This window comes from Catharus ustulatus, chromosome 3 (genome assembly GCF_009819885.2).
Source record: "Catharus ustulatus isolate bCatUst1 chromosome 3, bCatUst1.pri.v2, whole genome shotgun sequence".
Classification (NCBI taxonomy): domain Eukaryota; kingdom Metazoa; phylum Chordata; class Aves; order Passeriformes; family Turdidae; genus Catharus; species Catharus ustulatus.
Window position 1 is genome coordinate 5,026,758 of NC_046223.1, and position 12,647 is coordinate 5,039,404.

General features: G+C 37.5%; 1 protein-coding gene across 4 annotated transcripts in view; it reads left to right on the forward strand.

Moving 5' to 3' along the window:
* The window catches only part of LOC116993471 (kinesin-like protein KIF16B), a 154,842-nt gene that overhangs the window by 78,308 nt on the left and 63,887 nt on the right, over window positions 1-12,647 (forward strand). For 3 of the 4 annotated variants that reach the window (XM_033054086.1, XM_033054088.1, XM_033054087.2), the window contains exons 18-21: window positions 3,665-3,718; window positions 5,030-6,385; window positions 11,198-11,356; window positions 12,195-12,300. In XM_033054086.1, coding sequence (XP_032909977.1) covers window positions 3,665-3,718; window positions 5,030-6,385; window positions 11,198-11,356; window positions 12,195-12,300 — 1,675 coding nt within the window. Of the gene's footprint in view, window positions 1-3,309; window positions 3,343-3,664; window positions 3,719-5,029; window positions 6,386-11,197; window positions 11,357-12,194; window positions 12,301-12,647 lie in introns of all 4 variants that reach the window. The other variant, XM_033054085.2, reaches the window with a different exon arrangement.

Below are 12,647 nucleotides of genomic sequence, written 5' to 3' on the forward strand. Positions count from 1 at the left end.
AGTGGTTTAATTTACAGTACGAAGTTCCAGTCAAGTGTCTTCAGGGAGGCTTCTTTGGTTGGAGCTTCTTTATAATTTTTTATTACAATGAACAAAATTTTGTATCAATGTTTGAGGCATGAACTACTTCAGTCTCTGACAGTTTAGTATGGGAGTTTGACTTGGTTTGGGGTTTTTTTTGTTTTTTTGATTTTTTTTTTAATTAATCTCATTAATTGGCGTGCTGAGCAGCATTGTAACATCTTTGTAGTCCTGCCAGTACTCAGTCTTTCCAAACAGATGTAGTATCAGATTGCACTTTTGTGCTGTGCAAATTAAGCTACTCTAGTACTGTGCCTGTAGAACTGACTTCCTTTCTCTGCAGCTTATCTACACTGTTGTTATCACTGGATATGACACACTTTCCAGGAAAATGGTGTCTATTTAATTCAACACTGATCCCATTAAGTTTCCTTTGTGGTAGATCTACAAAAGAAGGAAGAGTAGATTCTGTCTTTAGTATATGCATGTTTCTGTTTAATTTCAAGCTAATATGCTTTTTCTATTCACAGTAGTGCTCACATGAATAAAGGGAATAGAGGTTATGTGAAAAAGATTTTTATTAGGATAGACTAAACATGAAAACATCAGTCTTGCATATGTGTTTTGTAAAACTGACACTGATCTGTTACGTTAGATCTCAATCAAAAGTTGGTTACCATTTTTATGCTTATTAAAAAAAAAATAAAAATCTGCTAAATTATGTCAAAACACCAAAAGGTTTTGCTCTGGGTTTTGCACGTTATGTTAGCTGATCTAACATTTTCCTTCATTGTGGCTTAACCAAGCATGGGAATACAATCAAATTGTTCTTTGCCAACTGTCTAGACCAACTGTGTAGGTCAAAGATGGTCTACATATGATAGCACTTAAGGAAACCTACATTTCCACAAACCAGAGCTGTATTCTCCAGGGTCTGTATTATTTTGGACTGGAATAATTATGGCATTTTATCAGCCAAGCCCTAGGTAAGTGATAGCTAAAAGTTAGGAATTTCAGATAGCAGATCACAGCCAAAGGGAGAAATTTTGAGGTATAGAATTAATTGAAAAAAAGGGGGGAAGGAAAACCCAAAGCACATGTTAACTACTGGATTAAGTTTTGTTTCCTGAAAGCCCCCAAGGTTGCTGCTTGTTCCTTTTCAGCACTGTGGATTTTACATCCACTTTGTGGATTTCTGCAGCATTGCTGCTGCAGCAATTGTGATCAAATTGAAAGCACAAAGTTACCATCATCTATCCTTGTGCTGTAAAGTGCCCACCGTAGTTTAATGCAATGTGATGGGACTCTTGGTGAGACAGTTACATGAAAGCTTGAATACCTGGATCTGGGTATAAAAATCTACATTGGCTAATCACTTTGGGATTGTAGAAGACATTTTTTGAAATGAATTTGTGAGAAATAGGGAAAAATGAAATCGAAGATGTGTGAAAGTACAGTAGTTTCACGAATACAAGCCGCACGGAGTATAAGCCGCACTTCCGGTGCTTCGACAATGTTGCTGTCTTTGTCAATAGATAAGCCGCACCCCGAATATTAGCCGCACTTTCGTTCGTAGCGAGAATCCGTGCGCAGCTTTCACAAATTGGCCAATTAGTAACAGGATCGCGGCATAGCGGGCTTTACTGGCTCGGGGCGGGGCCAGGAAGGCTCAGCCCGCTCATGGTTGCCGACGGGGCCGGCCGGGTGGTGCTGCAACCGCCGCCGGGCTCACTGGCCCCCCTCTCCCGTCAGCACTGCCTCGCTGCCGCGTTTGCTCGTCCTGCCGGCGGGCCAGCCGCCGCTGCAAGGCACGCCGGCCGCCCCCTCCCGTCTGCACCGCCGCCACGTTTGCTCGCCCTGGCCGGCACTGCAGGCCCCCGCACCGCCGGGCTCTCCCACGCTGCTGGCCCTGATTCTGCTGGGCTTCCCCCGCTGCCAGGCAGCCCCACCCGCCGGCCTTCCTGCTTCTGCCATGCTCCCCTGCACTGCTAGCCCCAGTTCTCCCGGGCTCCCCCGCCCTGCTGGCCCGGGCTCTGCCGCCCCCCCTGCCCCACCCTGCTGGCTCAGGCTCAGCCGCCCACCCCCCACACTGCTGGCCCCGCCTCTGCCAGGCTTTCCCACCTCAACCGGGGCCAGCCGGGCTCCAGCTTGGCTTGGGGCTGCCACGGGCTTTCACTTCCGTGTTGGCAGCTTTTAGAATTTTGTTCATGTATTAGCCGCCCTCGAATATTAGCCACACTTCTGGGTTTCCACCAAACTTTTGGTGAAATTGGTGCGGCTTGTATTCGTGAAATTACTGTAGTCATTCTCCCATATTGCTGCCATTAGAAAGATGCTTCTTGAACATGCAGGAATCACAGTTTGTTACAATAGCTTTATAATGTTAGATTATTAATATACTATTTGAATATTTCCAAGGGCTTTTTCTTTTTCTTGTATGCGTCTCTATGACTTTAAAAAGAAGTATTAAAAATTCCTAATTTTTAGAAACCTATCTATATAATTGTGGTGATGACGTCTTAAACTACAGTTTATCAAAAACTTGAAGTTAACTGTGGTGCGGTCTTGCATTTTTTTCAGTATTTTTGGACAATTTTACTAACCTGCATATCCTTATGCTGTGACAAGCCTGAAATAACTGAATATATGTGTATTTGGTTGAGTAATTTAATCCATATATAGGTTCTTTCTACCTTTTTAATATTTGTTATTGAAAGTTCCTTAAATGAAAGATAAATATTTCAAATGAAATAAAGATAAGTACTTGTGTACAACTGTAATAAAAACTGATATTAAAACATTACATAAAATGCTCTCCTGTGCTTATTTAGAACCTTGTCAAACTAAATACATTAAAATCTCAACATATATTAAATGAATGGGTTTGAATTGTATTCTTTGCTCTTTGGGGTTTTTCAACCCCACTGATAACATCCTAGGAGTATTTGGGATTTTTCCTTTTTCTTAGAAGGAAATGGCAGAACTATTAGCACGCACTACTGTAGTTTTGTAGCCCTTTCCCTTCTCAGAAGTGGCTAAGTAAATAAACCATAGGATCAAGAGAATTATTTTAGCTGTCATTCGCATTTGAAAAATATGTTTAGAAGGAATAATTATTTGAATTCTTCTTCTGATATATCATATGATAAATGTTTTATGAATCTAACCAATTTAACCTCCAATAAAACAAAGTGCTGTTGATTTTAAAGTATTCTGTACTGCTAATATGTTTTTCTATCAATTCCTTTCTCAATTGATCACTCTGTTTCCCCCTGCCTCCCATGGCAGTCTTTTCCCTGTAAAAGGACCGATCTGTCTAAGGTAGAGAAATTAAATTTCTATTTATTGATTGCCATGTCTGCATGTAGTTAACTCACAGAGGCTATGCTAACATCTATATGTCTTGTACTTTTTAAATACTTTTTCCTCAGAAGTTAATTTTTTTCTATTTATACTCATGTCAGCATGATACCTAATTTGTAACCTTAATGAACTGTTTTCTGTTCTTGTAGAAAGTAGTTTACCAAAACTTCATTTGTATCATTGTCATCGAAACAGACAGAAAATTGCATCATGTCTTCCTATTTTTGTGATACTCAGAAAACAAACTTTTTGCTGTATTCTTTATTTTTTTTTAAATCAGGCTAGAATTCGAGAGACAGCAACGAGAGGAGCTTGAAAAATTAGAAAGTAAAAGGTAACATTGTTCTCTGTGGTATTTATGTGTGAATGGATGTCTAGATATATACAAGTTATAGACTCTTTTAAATAATGAATTTGGAATCACAGCAAGATGATCCTGAGTAGCTGAATTGGAACTAACTGATATTTAGCAGAGAAACTCTGCACAGATTGTACAGATACAATATACTACTTGCTCTTAATTTTCATGGTTTTCATCTTTTAAAATGGCAAATTGCATTCTTAATTAATATCTCTTTTTAATGGTTTATTTTTCTTTGAACTGAATTGGGATAGGAGAAACATGTTACATTCTCTTAGATCAAACTGTGATGTGGAATGGGCATACTCTTCATGCTTTTCAGAGCATTATGTGGAAGTTGGTGTGGAATACCAGAAAGCATTGTTATTAACTGCCAAACTGAGTTGATTTTTTTGACTCATCATACCTGCTAAGATTGTGGAAGTGGTAGCTGTGCATTGTTACAGATCTCAGCACTGATTAGATTCACAGACTGAAAGCATTTCTGCATTCTCAGCTTTAGATGGTGTACTCCATTTTGATAGAGCTCTTTATGCAGTTGCACTAAGTGAAGTAAACTCAGAAAAATCCTGAAGCACTGAAGATACTATTCAGCAACTAATGCAACTGATATTTATCCTTTTTTGTTATGTTGGTGGAATTTGAATTCAGATTGTGCAGAAGTTAATTTGCTTGTACTTCAATTCTTCTGATTTCTGGCAAAACAACCAGTCAACTTGGAGGTTGTCTCTACTTGTATTATGGGGATAATGGTAACCGTCAAGTAAGAGAGATTACACAGGACATAATAATGTGTCTTAAATCTTGTAATGCTGTTTTGTCAGTAATTCAGTTTGAAGTTACCTAAAGTGAAAACATTGCTTTAATCTGTTTTCATCTGTTGGCTTAAATTTGGTGAGGCAAATTGCTGATCAAGTCCTTCTATACAAGTTTTTGTGCATGAGAATATATGTATGTAAAAAAAATTGCATATTTACTCTGCACTGTGTGCATGGATATATTCTCTTAATGTTTTTATTGAATTTGACAGAACTAATACAGTCTAATTTTTTTAATAACGTAAGTGCTATATAACATGTCTTCCTAGAATTTATATATCCACAGCTTTTTATACTGACACAGACTCTGTGAATATCTTTTTGATTTGTCTCATGCATTGAGTCATTTCCAAGCAATGAAGGATCTTAACCTGTAGCAAAACAAAACTACTAAAAACATAAAATTATATATAGCCAAAAATCTTAGTCCAAGACTTTTTAATGTCATGTAACTGTTTTACTGTAGGAAACAAATAGAAGAGATGGAAGAAAAACAAAAATCTGACAAAGCAGAACTTGTAAGAATGCAGCAAGAAGTAGAGTCACAGCGCAAAGAGACAGAAATAGTTCAGCTGCAAATACGAAAACAGGAGGAGAGTCTGAAACGAAGAAGTGTTCACATTGAAAGCAGGTTAAAAGATTTGCTGGCTGAAAAAGAAAAATTTGAAGAAGAGAGATTACGGGAACAACAGGAGATAGAGCTTCAAAAGAAAAAGCAGCAGGAAGAAATTTTTGACCGGGTCAAAGAGGAGTTGCAGCGACTACAAGAACTTAATCATAATGAAAAAGTAGAGAAAATGCAGATTTTTTGTGAGCTAGAAAAACTAAAAAAGGAAAAAGATGAGCAGTATCTTAAGCTGGAATCAGAAAAAAAGAGACTTGAAGAACAGGAAAGAGAGCAGATGATGCTGGTGGCTCACCTGGAGGAACAGCTTCGTGAGAAGCAGGTCATGATAGAGCTCCTGAAGAGAGGGGATGTGCAAAGAGTAGAAGAGGAGAGAAGAGATCTTGAAGAGATCAGAGAATCTCTTTTGAAAGTCAAGGAAGCCCGATCTGAAGGTGATGAAAACCATGAAGAGTTAGAAAAAGCACAGAATGATTTTGTAGAGTTTAAAAGGAAACAGCTGGAACAGTTGTCTATTTTGGAAAAAGATTTAATTCAACAAATGGATCACCTAGGAAAGGAAATAGCAGATGAAAAAAGAGCTCTGGAGCACTTAAAATTTGCACATGAAGAACGTTTAAATCTCAAGAGAGATGATGAAAATTTTATGGATGCTTTACTCAAGGCTGAAGAAGTTGACAAGGTAAAGCCAGTGGAACACAGACTCCAATCTAAAGTACGCCAGCTTGAGTACCTGAAGAGTAATCATTTACCAGCTTTGCTGGAGGAAAAACAAAGAGCTTCTGAAATCCTCGATAGGGGCTTGCTAGGGTTAGATAATACTCTCTATCAGATAGAGAAAGAAATAGAAGAAAAAGAAGAGCAGCTTGCCCAGTACAGGGCCAGCACAAATCAGCTGCAGCAGCTTCAAGAAACTTTTGAATTCACAGCCAACGTAGCCCGGCAGGAAGGAAAGGTTCGGAAAAAGGAAAAAGAAATCCTTGAATCAAGGGAAAAGCAACAGAGAGAGGCACTGGAGCAAGCTGTTGCTAAGTTAGAAAGGAGGCATTCTGCTTTGCAGCGTCGTTCCACCATAGACTTTGAAATTGAAGAACAGAAACAGAAACTGGCCACCTTGAACAACAGCTGTGACGAGCAGGCAGGGCTGCAGGCAAGTCTGGAAGCTGAGCAGAAAGCTCTTGAGCAAGACCGAGAACGGTGAGTGCTGCAGTATCTTCCATTTATCAGAACCTGTCCACAAAAGGGGAATAATTTTATACCTTGGATTTTGAGAACACAGCTTGTTCAGTGTTGCAGTGCTTGAGGATCTTCATGAGTTTCAAGTAGTTTATGCAGAATTGAAACTACTGCTTTCTGAAGGATTCTTGCTTACTCATTAAGTTCTGGTATGTTTGGATGCTTATCCCATCCTCAGCAGGATATTATTTGCATGAGCCATCACAGTACTTGAATTGTTTTATTTATGTAGAAAGCTCAGACATCCTTATGTTCTGCCTTTACAACAAATGTACCATCTAACAACTTTTTTCCCTTAAATTCTTTCTGTACAACTTTTTTTTTCTTCTTTATTAGTAACAAGTTAGATGTTTGCTCAAGATTTGGATAGTAAACTTGCCAATTGTCTCTCTCCACTGAACCCTTCTGGTATTAAAAGTAAATGGGGGTAAATGTTTAATTTTTCAATAGCCGTGTTTTCAAGGCTAAATAAAAATAAGCAAACCACATATCCATGTGAAATTTGATGTTGGTTTTTAAGCTTATTGGAAATATACAGAGGCTTTAATACTGCCCAGTGTGGTAACAATCCCTTTTAGGCACAGAAGCAATGTCATGGGTTATACTCAAGATACCTTGTAGCATAACATTTAGCCTGAGAGGTTCAGAGAAAAGTCAGTCAAGTAGGGAAGGATCATTCTCTGTGGAAGAGGATGAAATCTTTTGGGAATTTTTTTTGACCTGAGCAAAAATTCACCAAGATTATTGTGTTCAATCCCTGCAGTATGGGAAAAGTCCAAAATTGGCATTTTTAAATGTGCTACCTGATTTGCTTATACTGGGGCTTTGAGACTTGTGAGTATCAATGAAAAAAATGAGATGTTTTTTTCTTCAGGTAGCATTTGTCATCTATTTTTTAAAATATTTCACTAATTTATCTGAATAATTTTTTATAAACCCTTCAAACAGATGTGGAAAAACCACCTAAAAGAAGAAACTTGCCTGTAGCCAAATTGGAGAACTCTTCTGTATTCTGATCCTTCTAAACCATTGTCAGAAGACATGCTTTATATAGACTGTGTAGAGGTCATTTTTTCAACATTTATAGTTGCGTTGTTTGGCTTTTAGTTAAGCATTTTCAATACTGATTCATCATTTTGTGTATATTGCCATTATTTTCCATAATTGTCATGAACATAAAATCTCATTTTCTGCTCTAAGCATCTCACTTGGCTAAAGTGAGCTATAAACAACTAGAAGTTCCAGAAAAATAGAGTTGTGTAATAAGTAAAAAAATGCATTGTCAATCAGAAAACTGAGGTTTGGAGAAGATATTGAGGAAGTAAAATAAAAATTTTAAAAAACCTAAAAAATATCTTTTCTTTTTAAATTTTTATTTTCCTTGTTTACTTCAAAGTCCTCTTGCAAAATAAAACTTTGAAGTCTTTCGGTGAATAGACCATGGGCCTGAATAATTCAATTCAGTATGTTTTTGTTAGTGTTAAGGCAAGAGAAAGATCTAAAGATACATGAGAGTATGTTAAACATTTCAGGCTATTTATTGCTCTTGTGTTTGAGTTTACATTTCACAGTACATGATGCCATAGTAGGCCTATGAATGATATATGTTTTTTTATTGTTTATCTAGATCCCATTATGTGATTAAGTGCTCTGGTTCAGATCGCTGTTACCTCTCTGAAAATGTTTAAATGTAATATTCATTTGAAATGCTATACAAGTGTAAGTTCATAATAACGAGATACAATGTTTTCATTTTTTTGAATCATACGGAAGCTCAAAATTCTTTCACCTACAGGTTTCTTGGTTTAAGATAATTTAAAGCATAATGCCCTGGAATGAGTTATCTCCTTTAAGAGTTCCACCAATCCTTTTCCACCAATAAGAAATTAATACTAATAGAAGAAATGAGAGAGGAAGAAATGGAGAAGAAAGTGAAAGTTAAAAGGCAACAGTTTATGAAGAAAAAGAGTGCCAATAGGTGGAGGGGGAAAGAAAAATAAAAGATTGCCAGATATCTAACTGCTAGACCTCACCACTCCACTGAAACAAAGACAGACCCAAAATGCTGGAAAATTCCTGTCCTGGTTTGGAGGACAGATGTCTGCTGAGAAAAGCAGGAACCTCTGTTTGAAATGGAGAATGTAAACTCCCTCCCTCCAAATTATTATAATTTTGAAATTAAGAGGCTCTCAGGCAAAGATATGGGAATTAAGAATAATAGTTCTTTACTAGGAAAATTAACATACAAAAACAGTACTACAAAGAACAAACTCAAAACCCTGAAAAAGTCAGAGTACAACCTGACACCCTGTCAGTCAAGGTGTTGGTAGCAGTTTGATTAAATGGTGGCTGCATCCTCCTGCAGCGACAAATGTGGTCCTGTTGAAGCAGTGCTCCTGTAGAAGGGTGCAGTCTCCCTCCAGAGGTCCAGTGATGGTGTGGAAAGGTCCAGTTTTCCCCTGGAATCCAGTGGTAAAAGGGCTACCATGGTATTCCAAATCTCAGTTTATATCTTGGTAGGAAAGGCTTGGCTCTTCCCCCTGACTGGAGCATCTCCCAATGGGATGAAGTAATTTTATCAGTCATATAGTGGGACTCAATGGGCCATTAGCAGATGATACCTCCCTGGAGGAAGGATGGGTTGTGAAAACATAAAGATGACTGCCCCACCTGGTTTTAATGGATGGTCCATTAGCAGAATATCTCCCACTGAGATCACTGCCCCACCTGGTCTCAACAGATGGTGATAGAATAGATGCTTTTGGTCACATCCTGTATTGCAATACAAGAAAATCCCCATACCCCATATGAACCTGTTGGGACGGCTTTGGGTTCTGCCAGATGCAGTGACAAGGTGGTGTCAGATCCGTCTCAGGAAGGCAGGAGCCTGCAGAGCAGTTCCAGCGGCAGATGAAGAACTTCCTTCCCCATGACAAGACACAGTAGAGCGGCCATGGCAGCTGGACTGAAGCCGCTGGTGTTTGGACTGCAGAATTCCTTCTCAAGGCAGCTCAAACGTTGCTGCTGCAGTTTCTCTGATCTGAGAAAAAAAAACCCCAAAAAGTAAAAAAAAAAGACTTCCCCTAAGCAAAGACCAAGCAAACAGCAACGCAAATAACATGCTGTGAAAAGCTGTGAGAGCTTTTTAAAAGGCCTACATCCCCCAGTCCCACCAGACACTCAAGGTCTGCAGTTTCAGGATCTTAAAGATACAGTAACAGGTTTTGGCCAAAGATAAGTATGGGATTCAATATCACTATGAATCACCCCAAGGCAACAGGGATGACCCCCAAAATGATAATTTGAGGTTAACTTAAACTGGGATATATACACACAATTTGGTTTCACTGGCAGAGGTTGGGGGCTCTAGACTGAATATGAAACAGCTTTAGAGCCATCTTTGAGGCAAGTGGCAGGGCACAGTTCAGTGTACATACTGGTGGATGCATCACAAGGCTAAATTTGTATCTATATAAGTGATATCTTCTCTTAGTAGAATGTTTGCAAACCAAGAGCTAAACTTTGTTCCTTTAATTTAAATCTGATTTTTGTAGTTAAATTGATTTTCCATGGGTGTAAACACTTGCCTATATACATCAACCATCTTTCATCCACTTACCCTCAGGACACAATATTATTTTGCTGCTAATCAAAAGAAATAGATGGCTTCTGGCAGTGCTGCAAAAAGCACTCTAAAACTGAAGTAACAATTCAACCTAAACCTCAGCATTCATCATCTCTCTAATTTTCTCATTTAACCCTCAGGATGGAATATAGAATTGCATTTCAATTTAGATATATACAGTTGCAGCAGAGGTGGTAGAATCCCAGCTTTGCATAGTTCCTCCTGTTTTTGCAAGAACTTATTTTCTCTTAATATTTAATTTCTAAATAACCTCCAGAAAAACAATTACTTTTGGAGACAAAAAATTTTAATGAAAATGGGGAAGATTATTACTGTGTTACTGATCTAATCTCAGCTACTTTACAAGTGAAAAGGGTGTTCTGCAGATTACTTTGTTGTAATATGATGAATATTGCAATAACTGCTTCTTATTTAATTCAAAATGCCTCAGGCATTTTTAGTCAGAAACACAGTATCCAGTTTTACATGCTGTATTCTGTGCATAAATCTGTGTGGAATTAAATTTATTTGATAAAGAAAGCAAGGTGGTTTCAAAAGATGATTGCTTACCTGTATATATACAATAAGTACTGTATGTTTATTTTGTAGGTGTGTTTTCAAAAGGAAAATTAGAACAACTGGAAAGCATACATGTGTAGTACACAATTTAAAGATTTTCTTATAGAGAAGTTTTGCCACATCAATGTTTTAGGTTTTCTTTAGGATTTTTTTTCTATTAGTGCTGTATTTTGGGTTTTTAATCTTTTCGCCCTTTGTTTCTTCATTCACTTTCACACTGGAAGATAATACCTGAGGTCACTGATAGAGTTCTGTAAACAAGAGAATTTATTCTAATAGATAGGTTAGGTCTTAGGAGTTAATATTTAATATACAGATTTAGATAGCTCTTGCAATGGAAGCTATTCGAATTGTTTTATTTGACGTAATAGTACTCTTGGAATGTGGTTTTGAACTGTCTCTATTTTCCTGTCTAAATATGCTTAAAGAACAATTATGATTTTTAAACCTTCATAAATATTAGTAATTACAATCTTACATACATGTGTACCAGGGAACATTACTTCCCATCAGAACTATGTGAATCAACTCTAAATCAAAGCAAATTGCATGTTGCGATGTCTTTATAGCCTGGACCACGAAATTCAGCAGCTGAAGCAAAAAATATATGAGGGTGATGGAGCTCAGAAAGGAAACCATGGAATATTAGATGAGAGACTCTCCCATAGCACTTCCCCTGCCAGCCCAACAAAACCACAGCCACCTGCTGCCCCATTGGTTGATGATAGGTAGGTAACCTGCATTCCTGAAATGGAATGCAAACAATAGCTTTGGAAAATAAATATTTTGGAAGACCATTCTGCCATGGTTGGATTTGACTTAAATACTGTGATTGTACTGGAAGACTGGTATGGAAATAAAATGTATGTTCTATTATAAGTAACCAATAGCCTCACCTGTTGCTCCTGTGTAGTTTGTTTTAGAATACAGGGCTGGAAAACTGTAGGCTGAAAGGTATTTAAATAGTTTTTGAGTTTACAGTTACTTGTCTGTATGGTTTTGTTTCATATATGCGTAAAGCAGCAAAGTAAATTTAATTGTCTTAAACCTTTTTTAATAGGACAGCTGCCTGGCATCATTATAATCTTTAATCCCTGCCCTTGTTATACTTACACGTGGCAGTTATTAGTATCAGCTCTTGGAACATCCCTTCTGTTTGAAGACCAAACCTTTGCTAGCTCAAGTTGCTGATACAGCAGCAGCAGTGAAGGCAAGCTGTTAAATTACAGAAGATGCAGCTCCTGCCTTCTTTCTTCTTCATCACTTGTAACCTCACTACCTCTGGTGTGTAAAGCTGCACTCATAGCTGTGGCTGAACCTGTGATCTAGTAATTTGTTTAATTAATAACAAATTTTTAACCTTTGCCTGTTAGATGAACACTCATTTAAAAGTCAGTGTTGCTTCCTTAAGGAGGGACAAAAGTGGTCTAACATTGAACCTGCCAATTAAGAGCTGTGCAGTACTTAGAGTTTAAAGCTTTTCAAAGAGCCTTTTAGTCTGTTTTGATTTTTATGTAAAAATACATTATTTTTCCATCCACACACACACTTTCCTGTGTCTTAAAGGATAAATGCCTTTATTGAACAAGAAGTGCAGAGAAGGCTGCAGAATATTCATCATAAAGCTGAGGATAATCATGTTAGTACATCCTGGTCTACAGAAAGTTTCAAGGTGAGTAGAAATGATGAGACATCCTGACCTTCAATGGACCATGTCTAACCACTAATTTAATTTTGTCATTCAGTAATTTTGATGTTTTCCTGTGTTTACTTAATTTTAATTTCCAAAAAAAAAAATGTAAACAGTTAGGGAAGTATGATATCAGTTTTTAAATTTTAATAATCTTTTTATTTCCAGTGGCATTTTTCTGTTGTATTCTGGGATTTTTTTTTTTGGCAAGAGTGTGTAGATGGCAATAAGAAGTTTGCAGATTAAAAAAAATTTTAAAATCTTCATTTTATGTCAGAAAAAAAGTAATTTATGAATAATTAATGTTCTTCTGGATGGAATTTCATACT